This window comes from Salmo salar, chromosome ssa11 (genome assembly GCF_905237065.1).
Source record: "Salmo salar chromosome ssa11, Ssal_v3.1, whole genome shotgun sequence".
Taxonomy (NCBI): Eukaryota; Metazoa; Chordata; class Actinopteri; order Salmoniformes; family Salmonidae; genus Salmo; species Salmo salar.
Window position 1 is genome coordinate 27589997 of NC_059452.1, and position 24759 is coordinate 27614755.

The 24759-nt window shown below is 42.8% G+C and overlaps 5 protein-coding genes across 6 annotated transcripts in view; 3 read left to right on the plus strand and 2 right to left on the minus strand.

The window, feature by feature from the left end:
* LOC106562378 (Wilms tumor protein 1-interacting protein homolog) overlaps positions 1 to 3677 on the minus strand; it is a 38735-nt gene extending 35058 nt beyond the window's left edge. Inside the window, exon 1 of the mRNA XM_045689293.1 lies at positions 1673 to 3677. Within this exon, the coding sequence (XP_045545249.1) occupies positions 1673 to 3188 (1516 nt within the window). The 5' untranslated portion in view covers positions 3189 to 3677. The remainder of the gene's footprint in view (positions 1 to 1672) is intronic.
* A 570-nt stretch (positions 3678 to 4247) lies between these two features.
* On the minus strand, positions 4248 to 7845 carry sdr42e1 (short chain dehydrogenase/reductase family 42E, member 1). The gene is made up of 3 exons (XM_014187524.2): positions 7700 to 7845; positions 7240 to 7305; positions 4248 to 6621 (listed from the first exon to the last, which is right to left on the minus strand). The coding sequence occupies exons 2-3, from the start codon at positions 7299 to 7301 to the stop codon at positions 5523 to 5525; spliced, it is 1161 nt and encodes a 386-aa protein (XP_014042999.1). The 5' UTR covers positions 7302 to 7305; positions 7700 to 7845; the 3' UTR covers positions 4248 to 5522.
* A 4937-nt stretch (positions 7846 to 12782) lies between these two features.
* On the plus strand, positions 12783 to 14402 carry LOC106562381 (arylamine N-acetyltransferase, pineal gland isozyme NAT-10). The gene is made up of 2 exons (XM_014127237.2): positions 12783 to 13040; positions 13303 to 14402. The coding sequence occupies exon 2, from the start codon at positions 13309 to 13311 to the stop codon at positions 14179 to 14181; it is 873 nt and encodes a 290-aa protein (XP_013982712.1). The 5' UTR covers positions 12783 to 13040; positions 13303 to 13308; the 3' UTR covers positions 14182 to 14402.
* An 88-nt stretch (positions 14403 to 14490) lies between these two features.
* tm188 (Transmembrane protein 188) lies at positions 14491 to 17377 on the plus strand. Of its 2 annotated transcripts, none has more exons than XM_014127226.2 (6): positions 14491 to 14641; positions 15420 to 15491; positions 15725 to 15798; positions 15939 to 16048; positions 16716 to 16770; positions 16935 to 17377. In XM_014127226.2, the coding sequence occupies exons 1-6, from the start codon at positions 14617 to 14619 to the stop codon at positions 16974 to 16976; spliced, it is 378 nt and encodes a 125-aa protein (XP_013982701.1). In that variant the 5' UTR covers positions 14491 to 14616; the 3' UTR covers positions 16977 to 17377.
* Positions 17378 to 17664: 287 nt separating this feature from the next.
* LOC106562380 (HEAT repeat-containing protein 3) lies at positions 17665 to 24675 on the plus strand. The gene is made up of 15 exons (XM_014127236.2): positions 17665 to 17964; positions 19096 to 19268; positions 19608 to 19695; positions 20198 to 20301; positions 20490 to 20599; positions 20711 to 20851; positions 21048 to 21349; positions 21697 to 21787; positions 22011 to 22165; positions 22370 to 22452; positions 22713 to 22849; positions 23000 to 23088; positions 23252 to 23395; positions 23564 to 23740; positions 23856 to 24675. Exons 1-15 carry the CDS (start codon positions 17821 to 17823, stop codon positions 23967 to 23969), a joined length of 2052 nt encoding a protein of 683 aa, XP_013982711.1. The 5' UTR covers positions 17665 to 17820; the 3' UTR covers positions 23970 to 24675.
* Positions 24676 to 24759: the final 84 nt, after the last annotated feature.

Here is a 24759-nt window from a genome sequence, read left to right on the forward strand (position 1 = left end):
GGGAATATGTTGCAAAAAAGTTACAGCTCAGAGCACTCATGGAGAAAAAAGGCTACAACAACAAAAAATCTATCTTATGGAATGTCCAGAGAGAAACGGCAGAGAGAAGTCTTCCAGAGAATGCCCGCTGCAGGGTCCGACTGGCCGGGCGTGTTCACCAAGCAGCAAGACCACTGAATCACTGAAGGGTATCTACTCGCTCCCTGGGACAGAACAGAAGGTTCCATTCAGCCCCACTCAGCGCTGTGTAAACGTTAGCTCTGCCAAAACAGAAATGTGTATTTCCCTGCAAAAGCCACTCTTATCTGCCACAGAGGGAGTCGTTGTTGGCATGATAGAACACATGTTAGTTGTTAAGGTTGCAACCAGCCACTAGCTGAGATGACAACAAAGCTCAGTGAAGCTAGGCTGAAGTGTGTTCAACTTTTAACTACAGCAAGACGATTAACAGACAAACTTTACAAGCTCCACAACTACACTGGAATAGTAAACAATGGATTTACTTAGCACTACAAAATAGCTGCTTTATAGTAACATGAGTAACAACAATTAATAACACCTGACTTGTTACACATAAGAAAATTCCTGTTATGTCAATATGTAATGTAGTTAGGCTGTTTTTACTATGTTCTTACACTATTGTTATTACACTTGCAGTGCAAGGTATGGAGATGGAGATCAGGACTGTGATTTTATAATGAAAAGGATCCCCAGTAGCTCTCTGGACAACATTCCCCCAACTCCCACCTCACCTCACAAAACACCCAAGGACTTGAGGCAAAGGGCTACCTCAGGCGTGACCAGCCAGTTCTGATTGATCAGTGGCAGGGCTGCTGTGGCCAGGCCACAACACTGTTTGACCAATCAGCTGGCTCCATGGACAAAATGGGCCTGATCACTCAGTTAATGCTCCAGTTAGCCTAACGCCGCCTCAGCCTCCCACGATACCAGACACTATCAAACACACCAAATATTATAACACAAAATGTAATGTGAAGATAATATTCTTAAACTTGAAAAATGTATGTTTCGTTTTTGCACTGCTCTCATTAAAGCCCATGCTTCAAATAAACTACAATGATCCTCAGTGTAAACACATTATCAAAGGGGAAATATTTATTAGGTAAATCAACTAGAACCAGTGATGAGATGTTTGTGTCAAGCAATAAAATGAGGTGTTATAATTGAAAATGTTTCCAAATATCCATGGCCTGACCTGTGTTGTGCTGTCCTGTGTTGTGCCAATGAACATGTGCTCAGCTATAATGAGGTTAGTGACCCAGCTGAAGATGAAGTCACCCAGTGATACCCATCAATTGACTTATCTTCCACACATGTATGGACCACAGGGCACCAGAGTTGAAGTTCATAACCATGAGGGTTATTATCAGACCACCAAACACATGGAACGTGGAGGATGTAGTCTGGCCCTTTTACATTTTTACCTGACTAATTCATTTGACTTTGTGTAAGAAAAGCCTTATCTTATTGAGACATGTTTAGGGAGCTGTCATAAGTTTACAACTAGTCTAAAAAAAGATATGCCAAGATCAATCAAAATATTGTTTCATTTCATTTTCTGTTTTTCTATTTTAAAGCTTTATTCTCACTTCATTGGACTCTCATAGTGTTCCTTATAATCAACAGTGTTCATAGGAGGAGTTACACTTACCAAAGTATTCTTTTTTCATGTGCATTTCTAACTCCTTCTCCAGCTCCAAGGTGAGTGCTTCCAGACTCCTTTCTGCTTGGCTTGGGCCACTTTCCCGGCATGGGGTCACCTGGTAAGGTAGTTTAAACCTCTGCCCTGAGGCTGGTGTTTTCGTATGGAGCCCATAAGAAGATGATGGTGATCCAGCGGTCACCTCTGTATTCATCCCTGCCTGGGTTGACTGTTGTGGTGCATGCTGTGGCAGGGCCTCTGGCATCCCAGAGAGCGCTTGGAGATGGATACGATTATGAACACCGTTGGTATCGCCACAATCTTGTGTTAGTATGTCCTCCTGCAAACCAGTCCCCAGCATTGAGGACCTGGGTGAAGGCAGTTGGAGATCTGGGTAGGTGCTCATAGATCCCCTGGAGCTCCGGGAACTTCTGGAACTGTGACTGGAGATACTGGACCGGGGACTAACGACGCAGTTAGCTATTGTCCCGGGTCTTGCGCACCCGTCCTGGCTGCAGATGCTTGACCGGGGACTGGCCACCGGCATGCCATGCAAAACTGCACCCTCCAGATCATGGTTCTCCACAGGCATGTAACGCGAATCGGAATAGCTAGAGCGTGGACTGGTGGTACAAGAATACTGGCTCGCTGTGCTGGACCTGGGGCTGATGTGCCTTTGGTCGTAGCCCATACTGATGCCGCTGGTGCGGTTACTGCTGGGCTTACTGCAGCAGTCATAGCTGTTCAGACTGGCCCTTGGGCTGGAATGTTTACTTGTGTCGCTGGCTGTACTTGCATAGCTAGACCGGGGGCTGAGGGCACTGCTCCCTTCGCAGTGTACCAGACTGGACCTGGGACTCGTATACTTGTCTTGCCCGGGTACCACCAGACTCGTGCGCGGGCTACTGATGCTCGACCTCGGGCTTGCATGTTTGCTTTGCTCCTGGGAGGAAAGAGAGGATACGAAACTGGACCGCGGGCTGGTTGCATTATATCTGCCGTCGTGGTTGGTGGTAACACAGATACTGTTGCATCTGTTGCCAGGTGAAGGTACTGGCTTGTTCAAAACCACTCCATCGTACGCGCTACCAGTGCTGTACCTATGCCCCAGCACCTCCAAGGAGTACCTCCTGTGTCGCTCGGACGCGCCGCTATAACACGGCAAAGCAATTTCGGATTTGGTGCAATAGCTATCTTCATTAGGATAAACTATGTCTCTTTGAGGGGTGCAATAATCCACAGGAACGGCTCTGTTGCCATTCACGGGGCGCACGGGAGCCGCAGTGTACACTTTATTCCCAGACATGTAATTCTCAACGGTGTGTATCTGTTGCTGAGGCACAGAGTTGCCATTCATTGTCTTACTTTTCTGCTCGGGTATCGTTGGAGACGAAAAATCCAAATCGGGGTTGATAACCATGTCCCTCCTTGAACTGTACATTCCATCCTTGTATGCTTCATATAAGGAAAGGTCCTCCATTAATTTACACGCCCGGAGTCCCAAATCTTCCTCATAGTGATCCATGGTTTGCTCCGGAGGCGACGAACAAGTTCAGAGAAAGAGCGCACTAGTCCACAAACCGACTACGGAGTGAGAGATAGCAGTAATTGCATTTCACTTGGAAATCATAACAAAACGCAGGCTCAATCCAGGCATCGTCGCCTGTTTGCTGAACAGCCAGTGTGCTTGGACATCTCGAAGCGGTGCATGATCTTTTTCTTCGAAAACATAAACCCTTATCACAAAGTTTCAACGTCAGGACACATTTGTCAACTTCAGTTTTTGTTAAGTTGAAAGGTCTTTACAGTCAATGGCGCGCTGCGCGGAGGAATTTTCCCTTGTCAAGTTTTTCTCCAGTTTTCCAAGAGTCTCAAATTTAAATTTGAGGTCGAGAAAATATTGCAATGCACCACTAACAGCCACATCTTACATATTAAAAGACACAGACTGCGCCAAAACACATTTTAAACACAATTTAGTGCAAGGGACTCGTTTGTGGAGAAGGAATGCGAGGAAGTGGACGGGGTGCACTCCGCCTCTCTGGAATGTGGTTAATGCTGGAGCGAAACAATGATTGCGACCAACTCAGCAAGGGGGTGCCTGAGTTTGAAAAAAGAATACTCCCTAGAGAGTATGGCTGTATTCATCTCAGCCTTAAAAAACTGCACAAAGGACCAGTCTCACCTGGCCCAACTCCCTTTGCCCTTTTCGGTTTAGGGACAGAAACAGCTTCACTGAATTTAGAATTGATTGTTTCTAGAGCATGCTGGACACGTATCAAAGTTTAAGTGCTGGACACAATGTATCACAGTTTAGATGCCGAATGCAGGGAAGGCTTCTCTTCTGTCTATCAACAAAGGGCTTTTGCCACCAAGATTATGCATCTCTTATTTGTCGCATGACTCGCATTTATGATTTTGTTCTTGACAGCAAAATATTGCATTCTCTCAAAAACATTGATGTTTTACAAGTTACAAAAAAGTTAATATAATGTGTGATGATTAAGCTAAGACTTGTCCCCAATTTTTTATGAAGTTAGCCTATTTCTTTGTGCAACTCATAAGAAACACAAATCACAGGCTGGTCAGTCATGTAATTTTATTCAATAATATTATGAGACCATTATCCAACTAAAATAAAGAAAAATATCCCTTATAGGAAATGTTATTACAAATACCAACAAATGATTGATCCCCATTAGGATTTGGTCACAAAACAACCAGAAAGGTTAGGAATTCAGCAGCAGACCTGATAAAAGATATTACACATTGACTAAAAAATCTGGTGGTCATCATGAAACATTTCAAAGTTGTACAGTATAAAAAAAGCATAAAGTCTTGTGTGTTAAACATCAATACATTGTCCGTCATATTTCTTATTACCATCTTCAATTGAGATGTAAAAACAAAACCAATGTAAATGTTGGGTCCCACTTTAAATGAAGTACAACTTATAAAGGGTTTCATATAGCATACATAAAGGCTTCATAAGCACGACATAAATGCATCACAAATCATCTTTAAGCGTATGTCATCAGGGCGGCAGGTAGCCTAGTGGTTAAAGCATTGGGTCAGTAACCGAGCTGACAAGGTAAAAATCTGTCGCTCTGCCCCTGAACAAGGCAGTCATTGAAAATAAGAATTTGTTCTTAACTGACTTGTGTAGTTAAATAAAGGTTACATAAAAAAATTAAAAAAAACTGATTAAATGGTGTATAAACATAAGTGTGTTGTTACATTTGGCAATTCACCCTACAGTGGGAATGGTTGTCACCCTTTATGACATATGCTTATAGATGATTATTTAAGCATTTATGCAGTGTTAGTCTTTATGTATGATTTATAAAGCCTTTATAAGTTGTACTTCATTTATAGTGGGACCAAATTTTGTTTGTACCAATAGACATCTGCACCAAGTTTAGAGAAAGTTAGTATATCTAACTAGGTATATATTTATTTAACTAGGCAAGTCAGTTAAGAACAAATTCTTATTTACAATGATGGCCTACCGGGGAACAGTGGGTTAACTGCCTTGTTCAGGGGCAGAACGACAGATATTTACCTTGTCAGCTCGGGATTCGATCTAGCAACCTACTGGCCCAATGCTCTAACCACTACCTGCCACCCCCATTGTTGGAATTTAACAAAACACAATCATGGTCATTTATTAAGACAAGGGTATGTGGTCTTTAATTTTAACAGGTCTACTCCAGGTTAATAATATTATTTAGTTTTTTTACAAACTGCCAAAATTGTAATTCATAAAAGGAAAACCAAACAATCCATCACCACTAGTATAGCACAAGTTTCAACATTTAAATGTGCCATTGAGATGTATCACTTTATTACTGCCTGCTGATTAACTGCCAACCACTGGGAGGTATGAGAGGGCCAGAGCTACTAGAGCTGCTAATAGAAGACCATCTAGTATCAGTCGCTGGAGACGTGAACCCCTAGGTTTTCTTCCGTGACCTCTACTCTTGAACCACTGCACAACCTCCTCCAGGTTATACTCCTTGGGCTCATAACCCAGCTCGGCCTTGGCCTTCGCCATGCTGAAGTAATGCGTCACGCCGGTCTTATACACCTCTGTGCGTGTGAGCAGAGGCTGGAAGTTATAGATCGGGCCGATGAGATGGTGAATCATCTCAGTGAGGAATGCAACTAAGTAAATGAGAGAGATGGGTAGACGTAGTTTGGGGAAAGAGTAACCCAAACCCTCCACCAGAGGTCTGAAGAACTCAAAGTTGTTGACAGGTCTTCCGTCTGAGATGAAGTATACCTGTCCAGCAGAGCGGTGCTGGTGCTCTGACGTCAGAGCCTCTGCAGCCAGTTCGTGTGCAGACACCAGGTTGTCTACATGGACAAACTCCACTAAACTTCTCGGATCTCCATACACAAACCTGAATATCCCCTTCTCTATGTACCCAACGATCCTGGGCAGGTGCCTCTGCTCGCCAGGCCCGTATATACCTGCTGGACGCAGAGCACAGGCCCTCAACACACCTGTCCCATCTTTCAGCTCTGTACCACTGGCTTTCATCACGGCCATCTCAGCTACCGACTTGGTTCTGGAGTAGTGGTCGGGGTGGAGATGGAGAGGTAGGTAGGGGAGGCTTTCGTCACCACCCTCAATGACTTGGCCTCCGAACACTACATTGAAGGTGCTAGTGTAGATGAGCCTGGAGACTCCAGCCTCTACACAGGCCCTGAGGACATGCTCTGTGCCCTGGACATTCACCTCTTCAATCAGCTTCCTGTTCAGCTGCTCCCTGCCAGACATGCCGTAGGAGGCGATGTGGAAAACACAGTCCATGCCAGTGACCGCCTTCTCCACCTGAGCATATTCACGAATATCTCCCTTTAGGAACACAATGCCCTCTGGAACCTCTAGGCTGGGTGGGCTCATATCAAACAGAATGACTTTAGCTCCCTTTTTATGTAGTGAGCAGGCAAGGCTGTAAGAAATGAAGAATAGAGTGATCCTGTTAATCTGGAATATTGGGTATAGGGAAACCTTGCACATGTTGTGAGGGATATTGAAGGAATGTTCAGTTCAACATTAAAAACAAAATAGGAAAGTCATTAGCCTACTTATGAACAGTGCTTGACTTGGACTGAAATAGGTGCAGATAGTCATTTTGGGTGCCAGTACTGTTTATATTTAGGTGCAGGAGCTCCACAATACTTTTGAGCTCATATTCTATAAAAGGAACAGGAGATTAAGCAGTAGAACATTTGAGGTGCCGGTACTCAGCTCCGGTGAGCTCCTGTCCAAGTTCTGCTTATGAAGCTACCATTAGTAAGTCACAACAATTTGTTGTAAGCAGGGATTCAATTGATGGGTTGATAAGGTTCTGCCACTTTAGTAAGTAACACAGAATAAATAGACAACAGTGAATAACATCATCAGAATAACTGGTATGATAACTCCCCCTAGTGGGGTTTAGAACTACCGTTACCGAATTATTTTGCACATTCACTTGGTAATGTAGAAGTTCTCTTCTCTATTGATGAGATGAAGACTATGTACAGGCAAAAAATAATGTAAAATATTTATATTTTGATGGGCTTACCGGAAACCAAAGTATCCACTGCCACCGGTAATCAAAAACGTGCATATTCGCGCCTTTTCCATTTCACTGAAAAGAAAACGTGAAGGTCATTGTGCTTGAAATAACACCACACAGCACCTTCAGAGAGAGCATAAATTAACATATTGAATTTGTAAAAGAGACACGTGCCGAAATGTATAACAACCAGCAGTATAACAACCTGCAACCTCATCACGTCTACTGTAGCCATACTTGTAAGATTGTGGCCTATTATTTGATAATGCTTCCTTGACGTTTGGCTACATTAGCTTCATGAACGCAACATCTGATGCAAACTAGTTTAGCTACATAAGAGTACGACAATGACAGTTGTGTAACCTGTACCGTATCAATCAGATCGCTGACATATTTTACTGGTTTACTGTGATCTAGGCTATCGAACATCAAACACTTTCATTTCAATTAAAAACTGGCTTTTTACCTTGGCGTTATAACGTAGCAACCTTATCGTTTGTCCAGCATCAATGCTTGAATTCATTAATTAATCGGTGTGACAGGCTGTTACTATTTTACAAACAACTTCCTTGGGCGGAGCTAGTGGAATTCTTGGAGGGAACTGCGAGCGGTTTCATGACTTGTCAGTGCATGAGCTACGCAAACTTCCTACTTTGCACTTTTGTCGTGGTAGGTAATTCCTCCTCTTTATTGACAGGGTAGAGCATTTTTTTAAACATTTTTTGATTTGACCTTTATTTAACAAGTCAGTTAAGAACATTCTTAATTACAATGAGGTCCTTGCCGGTCAAACCCTAACCCGGCGACTCTGGGCCAATTGTGCACCGCCCTATGGGACTCCCAATGATACCGTCTGGAATCGAACCCGGGTCTGTAGTGACGCCCCTAGTACTGAGATGCAGTGCCTTAGACCGCTGCGCTACTCGGGAGCCCATATATCAGGGATTTTATATGTTGTCCCAGGGAGCACCAGGGACCTCATTCAGGATGTTGTCACAGGAACATCCAATTTCAGTGTATCTGAAATGTACAACAGTTCCCATATATACGCCACAAGTAGTGATGGGCATTCTGGCTCATCTCACCAAAAAGAGACGTCTCTTTTAGCTCCCAAGACATTTTGTATTTTTTCAAGTCAAACAGTTTGCGATAGTTTGACTATGATTGGTGTTAAAACAATTCTAATTAAATGAAATCTTACTCTACCTTAACCACAATGTATTTAAAAATGCATTGGTTTGTTATGAAAAAGAATGCTATTAAACATTTGCATTTAAAGTATAACTTTTTAATGTACACTGCTCAAAAAAATTAAGGGAACACTTAAACAACACAATGTAACTCCAAGTCAATCACACTTCTGTGAAATCAAACTGTTCACTTAGGAAGCAACACTGATTGACAATAAATGTCACATGCTGTTGTGCAAATGGAATAGACAACAGGTGGAAATTATAGGCAATTAGCAAGACACCCCCAATAAAGGAGTGGTTCTGCAGGTGGTGACCACAGACCACTTCTCAGTTCCTATGCTTCCTGGCTGATGTTTTGGTCACTTTTGAATGCTGGCGGTGCTTTCACTCTAGTGGTAGCATGAGACGGAGTCTACAACCCACACAAGTGGCTCAGGTAGTGCAGCTCATCCAGGATGGCACATCAATGCGAGCTGTGGCAAGAAGGTTTGCTGTGTCTGTCAGCGTAGTGTCCAGAGCATGGAGGCGCTACCAGGAGACAGGCCAATACATCAGGAGACGTGGAGGAGGCCGTAGGAGGGCAACAACTCAGCAGCAGGACCGCTACCTCCGCCTTTGTGCAAGGAGGAGCAGGAGGAGCACTGCCAGAGACCTGCAAAATGACCTCCAGCAGGCCACAAATGTGCATGTGTCTGCTCAAACGGTCAGAAACAGACTCCATGAGGGTGGTATGAGGGCCAGACGTCCACAGGTGGGGGTTGTGCTTACAGCCCAACACCGTGCAGGACGTTTGGCATTTGCCAGAGAACACCAAGATTGGCAAATTTGCCACTGGCGCCCTGTGCTCTTCACAGATGAAAGCAGGTTCACACTGAGCACGTGACAGACGTGACAGAGTCTGGAGACGCCGTGGAGAACGTTCTGCTGCCTGCAACATCCTCCAGCATGACCGGTTTGGCGGTGGGTCAGTCATGGTGTGGGGTGGCATTTCTTTGGGGGGCCGCACAGCCCTCCATGTGCTTGCCAGAGGTAGCCTGACTGCCATTAGGTACCGAGATGAGATCCTCAGACCCCTTATGAGACCATATGCTGGTGCGGTTGGCCCTGGGCTCCTCCTAATGCAAGACAATGCTAGACCTCATGTGGCTGGAGTGTGTCAGCAGTTCCTGCAAGAGGAAGGCATTGATGCTATGGACTGGCCCGCCCGTTCCCCAGACCTAAATCCAATTGAGCACATCTGGGACATCATGTCTCGCTCCATCCACCAACGCCACGTTGCACCACAGACTGTCCAGGAGTTGGCGGATGCTTTAGTCCAGGTCTGGGAGGAGATCCCTCAGGAGGCCATCCGCCACCTCATCAGGAGCATGCCCAGGCGTTGTAGGGAGGTCATACAGGCACGTGGAGGCCACACACACTACTGAGCCTCATTTTGACTTGTTTTAAGGACATTACATCAAAGTTGGATCAGCCTGTAGTGTGGTTTTCCACTTTAATGTTGAGTGTTACTCCAAATCCAGACCTCCATGGGTTGATAAATTGGATTTCCATTGATTCTTTTTGTGTGATTTTGTTGTCAGCACATTCAACTATGTAAAGAAAAAAGTATTTAATAAGATTATTTCATTCATTCAGATCTAGGATGTGTTATTTTAGTGTTCCCTTTATTTTTTTGAGCAGTGTATATAAACAAAGTGCATATAAATCTAACCATCCAAAACTAATACAATCTGAACAGCATAATAGAATATTGCACCATATCAAAGAAAAATAAATAACAATTTGCAAAACTGCAGCATACCACAAATTTAAATAAATGTAAAAAAGAAGGATGCTATTACACATGTGCATTTAAAGTATAACTTTAACGTATATAAACAAAGTGCATATAAATGTAACAATTCAAAACGAATACAATCTGAACAGCATAATAGAATATTGCACCATTTCAAAGAAAAATAAATAATGTGCAAAACTGCAGCATCCCACCTAAAACATTAAATTGGTCCCTCTTTTCTCTCTCTTTATTGCCATGTTATAACCAGCAGCACACAGCAATGCTGACTATATTTTGCTTTTATGAGAGATTTGCATTCAGAAATACAAGCTGCCTCACTTGAGGGGCTGATGCGGTTTCTTCTCTCAGTAATTATTTGTCCCATTTTCGAGAAGACCCTCTCAGAGGGAACGGATGTGGCCACTATGCAGTCTCCCTGTCATGACTTTAGTAAGCCGTGGGTAGACAGAAGCCTTGTTCTTCCACCAGCTCAGAGGATCTGCAGATCTTTGGAGGGGCTCCTCCAAATAGGATCGGACCTCCATTATGGCATCTGCTGAGGGATTCCTTCATGCTGCATCCCCAGTTGCTCTCTCGTCAAACAGCATCCAGACAGCAGATGTTTGTGACACTACTGCTGTTGCTTCTGCTCCCTCTTCTTCCTGTTGCCCTGGTGCCTGAGCCAGCTGACTGCTGGGGCTGTCCCTCCCTGCTGCTGAGGTTATTCTTTGAAGAGCCTCATCAATTGCTCTGGCATCACTGAAGGCTAACTTCTTAAACCTGGGGTCAAGTGCAGTGGTTTCTGATAGCACGTGATTATATTCCATTCTGTGAAACTTTCTGTCCACTGATGAACATAGGGTGTCCATCAACTCTGTCACGTCCTGTGGTTACATTTGCTTCTCTCTGGCAGCTGGCTGTGACTCGCTGCAGACCCTTACACAGGAGGATAATTTTTGAGGCTGTCACATAGCTGAAAAGAGAGAACAATAACTTATTAGTTCAGGTTCATGTTTTGTCTACTGATACTAAATTATCCTCTACTGCTCATATACATATATAATATTGGATTAAATAATGATATAGTAATAACTGTTTACTGTACCTCTCTCCACTGATCTCCACAGTGACCTGCTCAAAGGGTTCCAGGACTCTGCACACCTCCACCACTTCCCATTCATCTTGGGTCAGAGCATCAACAGGTGCATTGACAATGGCCAGGGTAGAGATGATGGCATCCTTTGACTCAAGAAATCGCTTCAACATATAAAATGTTGAATTCCACCTTGTAGTGCAGTCTTGTTTAGGCCTCAGCTCAGGCATCCCCATCTGGCGTTGTGTAGACTTTAGTTTTCAGCACCTACTGTGCTCCTGTGGAAGTATTCCACAGCTGCTTTTACTTTGTCCACAGTGGGCTTTATCACCTTCAGAGCATCTCTTACAATCAGGTTGATTGTGTGGGCAAGACATGGATGATGAGTCCATTTTATAATGTTCATGGCTTTGGTTATGTTAGCTGCATTGTCGCTAACACAACAGACCACTTTTCCATCTACTTGCCATTCTCTGGTCACTCTCAACAGTTCCTCTGCCAAGTTCTCTGAGGTGTGTCTGTCCCTGAACTCAAAGCAGTCCAGAAGACAGCTAGACATCGAGAAATCTTCAATGAAGTGACATGTAACCAACATGTAAGAAGTGGTTACCCTTGATGTCCAGCAGTCAGTGGACTCTTTCCCGCACTGAAGACTGTATGCTCTCGTACAGTTGTGGAATAAGTGATTTTGAAAGGATTTTCCTGCTTGGAATTGTGTACATTGGATTTAGACTATTGCTATAACTTATAAATCCTCTGTCCTCCACGATCGAAAATGTCTGGAAATCGGTGGCAATCATTTTAGCCAATGCAATATCAATTTGGCCTTGTTTTGCTACAGACAGACTTTGGCATAAACTGGTCCATAGAAGACTGCGTTGCTGTGGGTCGCGGAGTAGGCCTACTTGACTGAGTGGATACATCTCCACGTGTGGAGGTGCTGGCTCCACCACTATCACTAGCAGACCCGCTAGTTTGTCGAAGCTCCGCTACAGCTAGCTTCACAGTTGGGTGCACAGTTAGCATATGCCGGTGTAGGTTGTGCGTAGAACCGGCTTTATATGAGATTTTGTTTTGGCAAATTCTACACTGTGCTCTAATATTGTCTACATTATTAAAATGCATCCAAATGCTACTGTGCTTCCGACTCATTTTCCAGATGTTATTTTCACAGCTGTCCTTCCTCTCTCCTCGGATGCTAAGTGTGTGACTGAGTTAGCTCGGCCCTCTCATGCATCTTTGGTTCATTGGTTGACACTGCGTGTCTGATTGACAGGAATAACAGGTGAGGCTGTTAGTCTGAGCAGACAGTCAGAACGAATGTGTGTGCACTTGAGCATTTAGGCCTATATTATTTTATTTATTTTTTCGTTCTTTGAATTAGTTAATTCTATTAATTTAAATCTTTTGATTTTTTATATCTTAATTTTTTATAAATAGATTCGGCTCTTCTGATATGCGAGCCGGCTCCCAACGTTCACCTACAAGAGCCGACTCGTTCGCGAACGACCCATCACTAACCACAAGGCTCCAGTGTTTTACAAGTGAGGTCCCTTATGCAAGGCTCACTCGTGACCTTTAGCATTGCTTTCCAGTACATGAGCAAAGTCTAGGGTGCTCCGTTTTAATCATGTAAGAGGCATTCTTATCTCTTTTACTGCACAACTGCTTTGCCCTTCTTGCCCTGAAGAACTCTGAACAGCGAGCAGTACTTTGAGAAGCTACTTTTTTACTGCCTTTGAAAGTAAGTAATCATCAAATGTAAATGAAAAATAGCTGCCCATGCCTCCATGTAGTATCACAGGTTTTTGTCTATTCTTTAATCCTTTATCCTTCAATTCAAGGATAATGCCTTCGTGGTGGTGTTTCAATTGAAAATAGGATCTTACTCCATGTGAAAAACAAATTGTGAATGAGACATTAGCGGATGTCAGTTTCTGTATATGTAGTCGTAAATCCTGCAAGAGCATAAACTCATGCAGTGTCTTTGTTTTGTTAACTCTTAGGACAAAATGAATCTGGAAGAGTACTTCAAGAGGATCGGGTTCTACGGCCCATTTTCTAAACCAGACCTTGAAACACTGAACCAGGTCCACAAACACCATGTGATGTCAATACCATTTGAAAACCTCAGCATTCACTGTGGTGAGAAGATCACTATGGACCATGAGTTGATTTTCAATAAGATTGTGAGGAGCAATCGGGGGGGTTGGTGTTGTGAGAATAACCTCCTCTTTGCTTGGGTGCTAAAAGAGATGGGTTATAATCCAGTAACACTGGGTTCAAGAGTCTACAACAACACCATCAACCAGTTCGGCCCAAAAGACTCTCACCTCATCAACAAGGTAGTTATTGATGGGACTGCTTACATTGCAGATGTGAGCTTTGGGGCATCCTCCCAAATATGGTACCCTCTTGAGCTCGTCTCCGGGAAGGACCAGCCACAATCCCCTGGTGTCTTCCGTCTCATACAAGATGGAGACCTGTGGACCCTGGAGAAGACTGGTCGAAAGCCTCTGGTTCTCAATGAGGCCTTTACCAACTCACCTCTAGTAGACAAGAGCCCAACCAAGAAGATCTACGGCTTCACCCTGGTTCCCCGTGGGGTTGATAATTTCCTAGAGACTTCCCACTGCCTTCAGACAGATCCAAAGTCTCTATTCACCAACAAGTCCATCTGCTCACTGCAGACTGCTACAGGATTCAGAGCTCTAATTGGCTGGACCTTCAGTGAGGTCACCTACAACAACCAGGAGGGTTTTGATGTTTTGGATATGAAAGACATATCTGATGATGATGTTGATAAAGTGCTGAAGGAAATGTTTAATGTGTTGTTAGCAAACAAGCTGGTTCCCATAAACAACAAAGCTGGCTACACTATTTAAGAACTTGATTGCCTGTAACATTTCATATTTAATTTGATGTAATTGTAACGTAGCCTAGGCAAAGGCAAATCTAGTTGCTGCTACATTGACCAAAGATTCCTCACAACAGGATCTGTGAGATTTACAAAACATATTTAGTATTCTATCAATATAAAAACAAATATTTCACCAGAGTTGTTTATGCGGTCTTTGAACAGTCAATAAACATGCTTTTAAACAAATACATATTTAATGGTTATTTAGTCTCTGCGACCTACTTTCAAATCATATCTGAAGTGTGGATGAGTAGGTGCTAGGGGTTGCGCCGTAGCAGTTGCTTGTTTAAACCAATCACTATACGTTTTCCGAAATCGGCCAATCCACGTTAAGGTTTTCGCCTGTTCCCAATTGCCCTGGAGAACTAGCTAGCACATCCACCAGCCGGAGAGAAGAGCAATGAATTCCTTGGAACAGGCCGAAGGTAGTCAACATGGCAAGCAAATTCATTTATTTTCACAAATCATGATGCATTTTATTATAAGTGAAGTTTCGCTTTGAGGTAAAACGCACGGTGACAAATGTGCCTTTACAATTCACTTGAGTCGTTTGTTAGTCAGCCGCGGTGACGTAGCTAGCTAGGCTAACCTTTTCTCTTAAAGGACATTAATTGGTAAATTAGTCAAAATACCAAACTCAAGCTAATTACATTTTTGCTGGTTTCCCTCCGCGGGGGTTCGACATTAACTTGTACAAAAGAAATTCACACAAAGGCTTGTTAGCTACACTAATTAGCCGGCTAGCTAGCTATGCTATAAATAGTTAGCATACCAGTAGTTGTTAGCCCCAGAAGACCACCGCTGCACGCTCGCCAGAACTGTTAACCAATGCAAACGTATCCGCATACTTTACCCCATTTGATTGATTCTATTCATAACCTGGATATCTCAGAAGGTCGTTAACTATAGGCTTGTTTTGCCAGTCCAAACTAAACATAATTCCGTCGTTTTGGACAGGCGTCCTCGTGAAGATGTAACGGTTAACTATGAAGCTATGAAGCTACAATTTACTCTTCCAATAGCAATTCAGTGGAATCAGAGCATTTACTATGCAGGTGTGCTTAATTTACTTTTTGGATTACTCCATCGGTTCCAAACCAATCAAGCACAGCGCATATAAATTATATTGTATGTTTGTGGTTTTGATCAAGAACATTGGTAGAAATTTCGATGAATGCCCTGACGCGCAGCTTGTTTTTGCAGATCTAAAAGCTTTTGAGAGAAGATTAACAGAATACGTCTCCTGTTTGCAACCTGCAACTGGGAGGTGGCGAAGTAAGTATTTGTAGTTCCAGCTCTGTCTAACCATAATGAATGACTATATTGAAACGGTCTAACTATAATCAATGAGTACACTGCAACTGTCAAACCATAATCAGTAACATTTCAAGAGTAAATGGCCTCCCAGCCTGAGTATTTTGTATTTTCTTGTAAAGGATTCAGGCCTACATTATTCTGGCACATTTTTTTTATGGTGATATAATTCAATATCTCACATTTTGTTTCAGTGATTCTAATAGTTATCTCTGTTTGTACGGCAACTGGAGCCTGGAACTGGTTGATAGACCCTGACACACAGAAGGTCAGTATGTTTGTGATGGCAGCTTGATTGTGTATGTGATAAAGTAGGATACCTTTCACAAAGATCAGTGTGTTTGATTTTAGTTTGGTTGTCTGTGTTTGCCTGTCTGATCTCTCTGTACCTCTGGCTGTCTTTCTCAGGTGTCTTTCTTCTCATCGTTGTGGAACCATCCGTTTTTCACCATCAGCTGCATCACTTTGATCGCTCTGTTCTTTGCTGGAATACACAAAAGAGTCGTTGCACCATCAATGTATCCTTCCTCTTGTTTAAAGTTCCACACTTAATTTATTCAGTAGGATTAGGAAGAAGGAGAATTTTCAGTATAGTGACCCAGGTCTTTAGATGTTGTACACATGAAATTGTGTCATTCATAACGTTATCCACAACGTTATATTCCATTTTGTGCAACTCGAGACTTTTCTTCTACCAGCTGTGTTGCGTGGGCTATATCCGTGTACTATAGGGACTCACTCGGCCTGCACAGCTGCGTGGGGGAAACAGCGCTACTTGATTAAAATGTTGCGGATAAAGTTCGAAATGACACAATTTCATGTGTATAACATCTAAAGACCTACATCACTACTGAAAATAATCCTTTAAGGAAGTAGTGATATTGTTGAATGGTAAATGACAGCTATGGATCTGGTTGCCTTAATAATCCTATACATCACTATACTGAGAGTGCGTTTCTTTCCAAAAGGGTGTTGTTGTTTTTTTTCTTTTGTTCATGTCTTTTGTGTGCTCTGATACTGCACAACAAGCAATGAGAAATTGAATTGCTGTTGTGGTTAGTTCCTCAAAAACAAGCCAAATCACAAGAGAAGTGTCTGGACCCTTCTATAACATGCCATTTACATAAAAAAATAGAGATTTACTTCAGAAATAGGACAATTCTCCTTTAACTCACTCTCTTCAAGTATTGCAGCTCGCTGTCGGACAGTTTTAGCAGAATACAACATGTCCTGCGATGATGTAAGTTGCATAAGTCACCTTTGTTGAGATTACCTTAATTCCTAATCAATTCGATCCAGCTGTCATGTTTTTGGTCATCCATTACATCATTTAAAAGTATGATTTTGAATTATTGCCTGTACATCTATGCATTCTATTGACTTTGATGGTTATGTCTCTTACAGACGGGGAAACTAATTCTCAAACCACGGCCACACATCCAATAACCACAAACTTGGAGAGGTGGGGAAATAAATGTTCTTAATGACTGTTGATTGCCACTGAATGACAGACTGACACAAGGACCAGAATCCTGTTTGGAGGATCTGAATTAACGTAAGAAGGAAGGAGATTGGGGAAATACAGAGGGGTGATTATGTTGATGTGCTCCATTACGTATTAATGAAGGATTGTGAGGGGAGAGGACATCAAACGCCTTTTTAACAGCATCTCAGTCAGTGTTATGGTTTCCCTTAAAGCTGCTTCTGGTGCTCACACACCCTTTGACATAACTCATTCGCCATGAGTTCAGATGTGTTTATTTGTAATGGTGACATGCATTTGTTTTAGATAAATCTTTCTATTTTTAAACTAATTGTTATATACCTAATAAATACTTGTATCAAGATGTTTTCTATGATTTACTGTAGTATATGGTTGCAACCTGTAGACTGAGCTATGCTTTTGCTTCAGATTGTGAACGCGTGTACAACTTGTTTGAAAGTATCTCAGTGTGTAATTGTCTTTAGTTATTTTTATTGTATTCATGTTTAAGCATTGTTTAACTATATTCACTGGAAATTAGTTTGTGGTCTTCCAGCCATGTTAGACCGATAATTATTTCAAAGGGAGTCGAAGGATTAATCTGTAAAGTGTAAAAACGGTGTCCTGGTCTCGTTTTTGCGACATAAATACGACACCCCTTCTGCTTTGCGAGACTAACCACCATTTTACGGCACCGGGCGAATCTCCACGGATGTTCCACACGTCTTAAAATGATGCGAAACCTGAGAGCGTGACAGCCTACTACATGATAGATCAATATCGCTTCGCACTTAATCGAAATAAGCTATGGGCAAAAGTAGGACTAACAAATTTAGACGCCCACAGTTCACCGCAGAGGGACTGTCGGTAACTGCTGTAAAGGAAATGGAACAGGACCACGGTGAAGTCTTTGATGGAGTCGACTCTCCAGCTGGGGAGTTACTGGAGAAAGTAAGAGCCCCAAGATCTGACAACAGTACTGTTATTTCGGTCTATTTGATCATAGAGTGAAACCTATTTTATAAATGCTTGCAGGGCAGTTATGCATTACATAGGCATGTCGATGTTTACCAATGTGTCCACAACACAAATTAAATGTCTTCTTAAGGACCTTCCCGCATATGCAAAAAAACACGTGTTATTACATATTTTTATATTCACGCTCAAATGTGCCCCCCCCACCCCCCCAAAAATATATATATTCATTAATATTTCAGAGAAGTATACTGAACAAAAATATAACCACATGTAAAGTGTTGGTCCCATGTTTCATGAGCTGATATAAATGGTCCCAGAAGTTTTGCATATGTACAAAAAGCATATTTTGTTGACAAATTGTTTAAACCTCTTAGTGAGCATTTCTCCTTTGCCAAAATAATCCATCCACAGGTGTGGCATATCAAGAAGATGATTAAACAGCATGATCATGACCCAGGTGCACCTTTTGCTGGGGACAAAGGCCACTCTAAAATGTGCAGTTTTGTCACAGCACAATGCCACAGATCTATCCAGTTTTGAGGGAGCGTGCAATTGGCATGCTGCCTGCAGGAATGTCCACCAGAGCTGTTGCCAGAGAATTGAATTTTCATTTCTCTAACATAAGCCGCCTCCAACGTCATTTTAGAGAATTTGGCAGAACGTAAAACCGGCCTCATAACCGCAGACGACGTGAAACCGCACCAGGCCAGGACCTCCACATCCGGCTTCTTCACCTGCGGGATCGTTTGAGACCAGCCACTCGGACAGCAGATGAAACTGAGGAGTATTTCTCTCTAGTAAAGGCCTTCTGTGGGGGAAAAACTCATTCTCCCAGGCCACCCCATGGCTGCTCCCCTGCCCAGTCATTCCATAGATTAGGCCGGGCCTAATGAATTTATTTCAGTTGACTGATTTCCTTATATGAACTGTAACTCAGTAAAATTGTTGCATGTTGCATTTTATATTTTTGTTCAGTACATTGTAAAATGTAGTTCAGTGCCACTAAACAATGTTTCCCACATATACAACTGGAAGATAAAAGAACACAGATGGTATGAAAAAGTGAATATCCAAATAACCCCTGTTTATACTGTATGTGTTTAGTTGCAGAGTCCCAGTGCAGACGTGCGTGAGTTTGCCTGTGCCAGCATATCACGCGTGGTGCAGCAGAGCCACACCATCCCAGGCTTCCTCCAGCGGGATGCGGTGAGACGTCTCGGGCCCCTAATGCTGGACCGCAGCCTGGCCGTCAGGGAGACTGCCACAGGGGCACTCAGGTGAGCCCTCAGCCTCCCAAAGGAATGTTCACTGCCCAGTACTAGCCACTTAACAGACCCCCTGAGAGATGTGAGAGGGATCGTGTGGAGTTTGGACTGAGGATCAAGCCTATCAGATATTGCTAGATTGTTCAGAGAGTGTGCTAAATGTTAGATGTGAATGTAGATGGTTGTTGAAGCCATTATGTGCTGTAAGACAGAAGTAGGTTAGTGAAGGATGCTTTGGCTTGCTAAACAGACACAGAGAGTCCTCTTGAAATACCACACCCTCAATTAACTGTTAGCACTGATGTGATAGTTATTGTTCAAAGACTGAGTGATGTGTTCTTCTCACATCAGGAACCTGAGTGCCTGTGGGGGTCATGAGGTGTGTGACGACATGGTGAAACAGGACGTCATGACTCCTCTGACTGCTCTGCTTCGAGAGGTGAGGCCTTCCCTCGTAAATCATTCCTTAAAGTTGATGTATTTATGGGTGTGGCGCTGCTGTGCAAAGGTTATGTTTTTTCACATTTTGAACAACATATTTCATGGTGTGCATTTCTGAAAAGTGAAGCACCGACATACCTCCATTCCTTGATGGTTAGTCACATCAATGCATAGCTATTTTATAGGGCTGTATGTTTTCCAGACCTGGGTTCAAATACTACTTCAAACATCTGTTACTTTCATATACACTCAAAGTAAGTATTAAGATAGCTAGGCCTATATTTTATTTGAAAAGACAAGCAATTGAATATTTTAATGCATTTGGAAATACACTTGGAAACAGCATTTGAAATAAGAATATAGGTACTTGTTCTGGGCTGTGTATTTGAAAATACTCACAGAAAAAAGTATATTACATACTAGATACTCAAATACACATGTATTTGAACCCAGGTCTGGTGTTTTCAAAGTGTCTGAACTCCAGTACTGTTTCTTCACAGTGCTGTGCTGGGTTTGAGACCAATGCTGCCTTCTCGTTAAAAGGGCGGAAAAACACAGTGGAAGATGTAGCCAATGAAGCAGTTAACTTGCTGTGGAATCTCTGGTAAGAAAAAAGTACTAAATGTAGTAGTAACACTAATGTCAGCTGGTCAGTCCACCTAGTGATCTGGACATCCGTTGAGAAGCCTTCCCATAGAGATCCAAAATTGTATTAAATTCTGTTAGCTTGCCAATGTTTCTATGGTTCTTTCACACCATACTCTCCTGTTGTATTATCACCCTGTCTGTCAGTGAGAGCAGTAGCCAGGCACTCTCTGTGTTCAACAAAGCAGGCATTCTGGTTGTTATCCTACATTGTCTGGAGCGGTACACTCACAATATCAAGCTGGCTTTGTCAGCAGGTTAGTCTCATCAAACCAATTTTCACACGACTTTAATGAGCATTTTCACCATTTAAATATTTGATTTGATTATGTATTTTGTAGTAAGTCCCTGCTCCCCTTTGTCTTTAGCCCACTGTTTGCACACAGTGACTGAGGACAACGCAGAGTTGCTGTGTAGTATGAGCAATGCTGTATTAGGGACTCTAGAGAGTGTGCTGCTATCCTCACAGGCGGACATGGCTCACACACTGCTCAGGACACTGGCTGCAGGTATGGCTACAACATCTTTGTTGTCACATTATTTACAGATTTCTTTTACCTCACAATGTCAACCGGTCATTCACTCTGCATTCATTCTCTGACTAAAGTCAGAATCAGGGGTTGGAAGCTGTTTGTTAATAGCCTAACTAAATATCTAGTCTGATTCCAGTGCTCATTGTGTGCTTTGTGCTCCGTCCATTGACAGGGTCAGTGTGGAACCTGAAGAGCAGCCTGCCCACGGCCCGCCAGGCCCAGACCCTCAACGCCCTGATGGCCACCCTGTCCCAGTGCTTGGAGCTGGATGCTGGCACGCTGATACCCCAGCTCCACCAGGCTGAGGTGGCCCAAAGTGCCTCTGCCTCAGAGGCAGGGAACATGGAGGACCACCAGGTAGCTGCAGGGAATATGGCTGTAGAGGAGATGGAGGATGATGAGGAGGAGGGGGTTGGATCGAGGAGGAATGGAAAGGCAACCAAGATAGATAAAGACTTCTCTGACCTCCTGCCTGTAAGTCCTGTCCTTTTTCACTCAGAAACAAACCCATCAAAACCCTTTTGAGTTATGGTTATAAAGATCCAAAGTGACAGGGTTTAGTAAAGAGTATTGCATTTTCAGTTTTTAATATTCAGAGTACGTACCTGACTCCTCACTGTTAAATGCTGTGAAACAGCTGAATATTGATGAAACAGCACAGAGTATTACAGTTGGTATTCAGAGCTGTAGTGGCCCGCTCCTCAGGGAGATACTGCTTTGTTCAGCAGGCAGGAAGAGGGACACAGCAGGGTTTACTCAGGGACGTAAAGAGGTGGCTGTGTCCCTGCTGCAGTGTCAATAGTCAGCTTTTCTTTCTCCAGAGGGGCAAGGAGGAGCTGAGGGAGGCGACGGCCTTGCTGACAGCCCAGCAGACGTCCTTGGAGATCATCGTCAACATGTGCTGCTCTGATGGTGAGTGCTGTGGGCAGCAGTGTTTGGGCAGCAGAGCAGTACTGACCTGGGGGGCTTTGTTTTCATTACTGTTTGACACAGCTGTCTGGTACATGTTCATACATAAGAGGACAGCATTTTTACTGTTTGATGCTCAAATGCATATTTAGGATTTAAAATGAGCTTTTGTTGCTTTTTAGGTGTACGTCGGCTGTTGTGGCTCATTGTGTTTTTTTTTTTGTAGACCCGTCAGACGATGAGTGGGAGGAGGCGTCGAGCAGCGACGAGAGTGAGATGTGTCCTGATGGCCTCTCTGAAGGGAACACCAGCCTCCTGTCCCCACTCTGTCTGTCTGCTGAGGTCCACGGGGCCCTGATCAACCACAACATCCCAGAGAAGGTGTGTGGGATTTCTTTCCTCACCTAACATAATTGTTTCACTTCACTTCTCATGTTTGTCTTTTTTTATGTTCCCTCTGTTTTCACATGCAAAATATAAAATAAGTAATGTCATGGTACTAGACTAATGAGTGTTCCTACTGTCTCTGTTATACCCACTACACTGTATGAAGGTGATAACCATCCATGTCTCTATATGTTCAAGGTTCTCAAGAAGACCCAGTTCCCCAGCAGCGAAGCCATGGACGTATGTCGTCACAATCCCACCTGGAAAATCTTGATGAAAAAGTAATTATCTGTCTAGCATGGTGTCATTTTCTTTGCCCTTAAAGAATGAGACCCTAGATATTCTGTGATATACTAGATCACAAGATAATTTGAGTGGTTTGTCATGATCCAAGTAACACTGAACCAATATGTGTCAATGTACGGCCCCAGTTGATTGAGGTATTCTATTTTTCTGGCTTATAATGGCATTACTGGTGTACACTTTGTTTACCACATCGCTACCTGCTTTTAGGAGTTGACTAAAATCAATTTCCCCCCAGGATGCATCAGGTGCAGTACAGGGCCCTGATGTGCCTTCACAACATGCTGTCTACTATGGACACTGAGTCCCTAGGGGGAGCAGCCGCTCTTCAGGCTGTTGCACAACACCTGTCAACACTGGTCTTCAGTCCTCCAGGTTAGATCTACATGTCGTACCATCTCTTCATTATTTGTATTAAATCTTTATTTTACTAGGAAGGTTGATTCACTTTCTTAGCAATGACCTTAACAAAAGGAGAGTAATTGTCTCATTCATAATTAATTTTTGGTTAATTTGCTTACTCAGAGATCCCTAAGGAGGAGGAATTCCTTGAGGCAGTTACCAGTGCCATGCGATCCCTCTTACAGATCATAGCCTATATGAAAATCCCACAAGTAAGACAGCTTACTCAAGCAGAGGAGAGTTTCTCTCTGAAGTACATTTTACCTAGCCTTACTGTCATCTGTCTGTTAGTTTATATAGTACCACAGCACTATCCCGACATGTCTCTTGGATGACTCATTGTTTATGTCTGTGTTTGTGTGTGTGTGTTGCCAGTGTACGACCCCCCAGCAGATGATGAGCCTGAGTGAGGCAGCGACCCGCTGTGACGTGGTCAGTGTGAGGGTGAATGCCCTGGCCATCCTAGGCATCACAGGAAGCACACTGGCTAAAGAGAAGGGGACAGCTGAAACTCTGCAGGTACTTTATTATTTTCATCCCTAGTTTTTGTTTGTATGAAATGTGTTTTAGATGGCTAAGGATTACTTCAGAATTAACTATTTTTGTAATAAAAAAATAAAAAAAGGTTTATTAACCCATCTTGGCTTTGTGACCATGATGTAATAACACTGCAATATCTTTTTATAGATGATTGGCAATGCCTTACTCCAAGTTGCAACAAAGGATGCCAACCTTGTGGTTTGTGGAGAGGCCCTGGATGCTCTGTTTGATGTTTTTGCGGATGGAGACGAGGCAGAGAGAGCAGCTGAAAACATCAACTTACTGTCTGCTCTGAAGGCACTTCAACCTGTCTTCAAGGCTAAGGTAATAGAGCTGCAGCCCATCACCAGGAACAGTTTGTATGCATTCTTCATGCAAATCAATGTTGTCATCTGTTTAGTTGCTGTTTCCTGTCCTCTTATGTGTCCTCTGTGTGCAGATTCGTAAAGAGGGGAAGGGAAAGTACAGCCCTGAGCAGCTGTGTGTGATGGACAACATCAAAGTCAACCTAAGAAGGTTTATTGGCTACCTGGAGACTGTGGTGAAAAAATGATAGCAGCCTGACACTACTACACCATCTGGCTGACATGAGATGAAATGACTCAGAATATACAGTACAATAGACCCTCATTAAAGGGACAGTTCAGTCCAAAAATCATCGTTTTGGAGTGAACTATCCCTTTAACATCTATATAACTGATTTTCATGTTGGTTGTCTTTTTGTTTTAACATTCTGACTGAAATGTGTAACTATTGTCCTTGGTAAGTGAGTGTTTACATAATTATGTGTACAAAAAAGGATGTGCGCTATTTTAAATGAATGAATGTTGCAGTACAGAGACAAATTATTTTACTTTATGTATAAAAGTACATTTCAATGTGCTGTATTTTAAAGAAATTGACAGAACATATGGTTTATTTTACACATATTTATCAACCAACTCTTACGTCACACACTATCATACTGTAGCCCTCCATGTTAGGAATGACCAGTTGTAGTATTCATGTGCTTCTCACCCAAAAATCCGCTAACTGACCCCATGTCATGAGTCTGGTGTCATGTTGTGCTGTCATGGAAAATGAGATGGATATGCCCAGTGTCAACTGATCATGTGAGATGTCATGAATAAAGCAGAACTCGCCATCCATTTACAAGGTGATTTAGTTAACATGATTTGGGTTGCTGAAAGTAAATTGATTACCTTGTTCTGATATTGGGGAGAATATAAAATAAAATGTATTTTGTGCTTTTCACAACACCCAAAGTCATTTTATATACAAGAAAATCAGCAGGATAAAAAGCAAAAATAAGTATGTAAAAGTACCGTTACACTAAACATAAG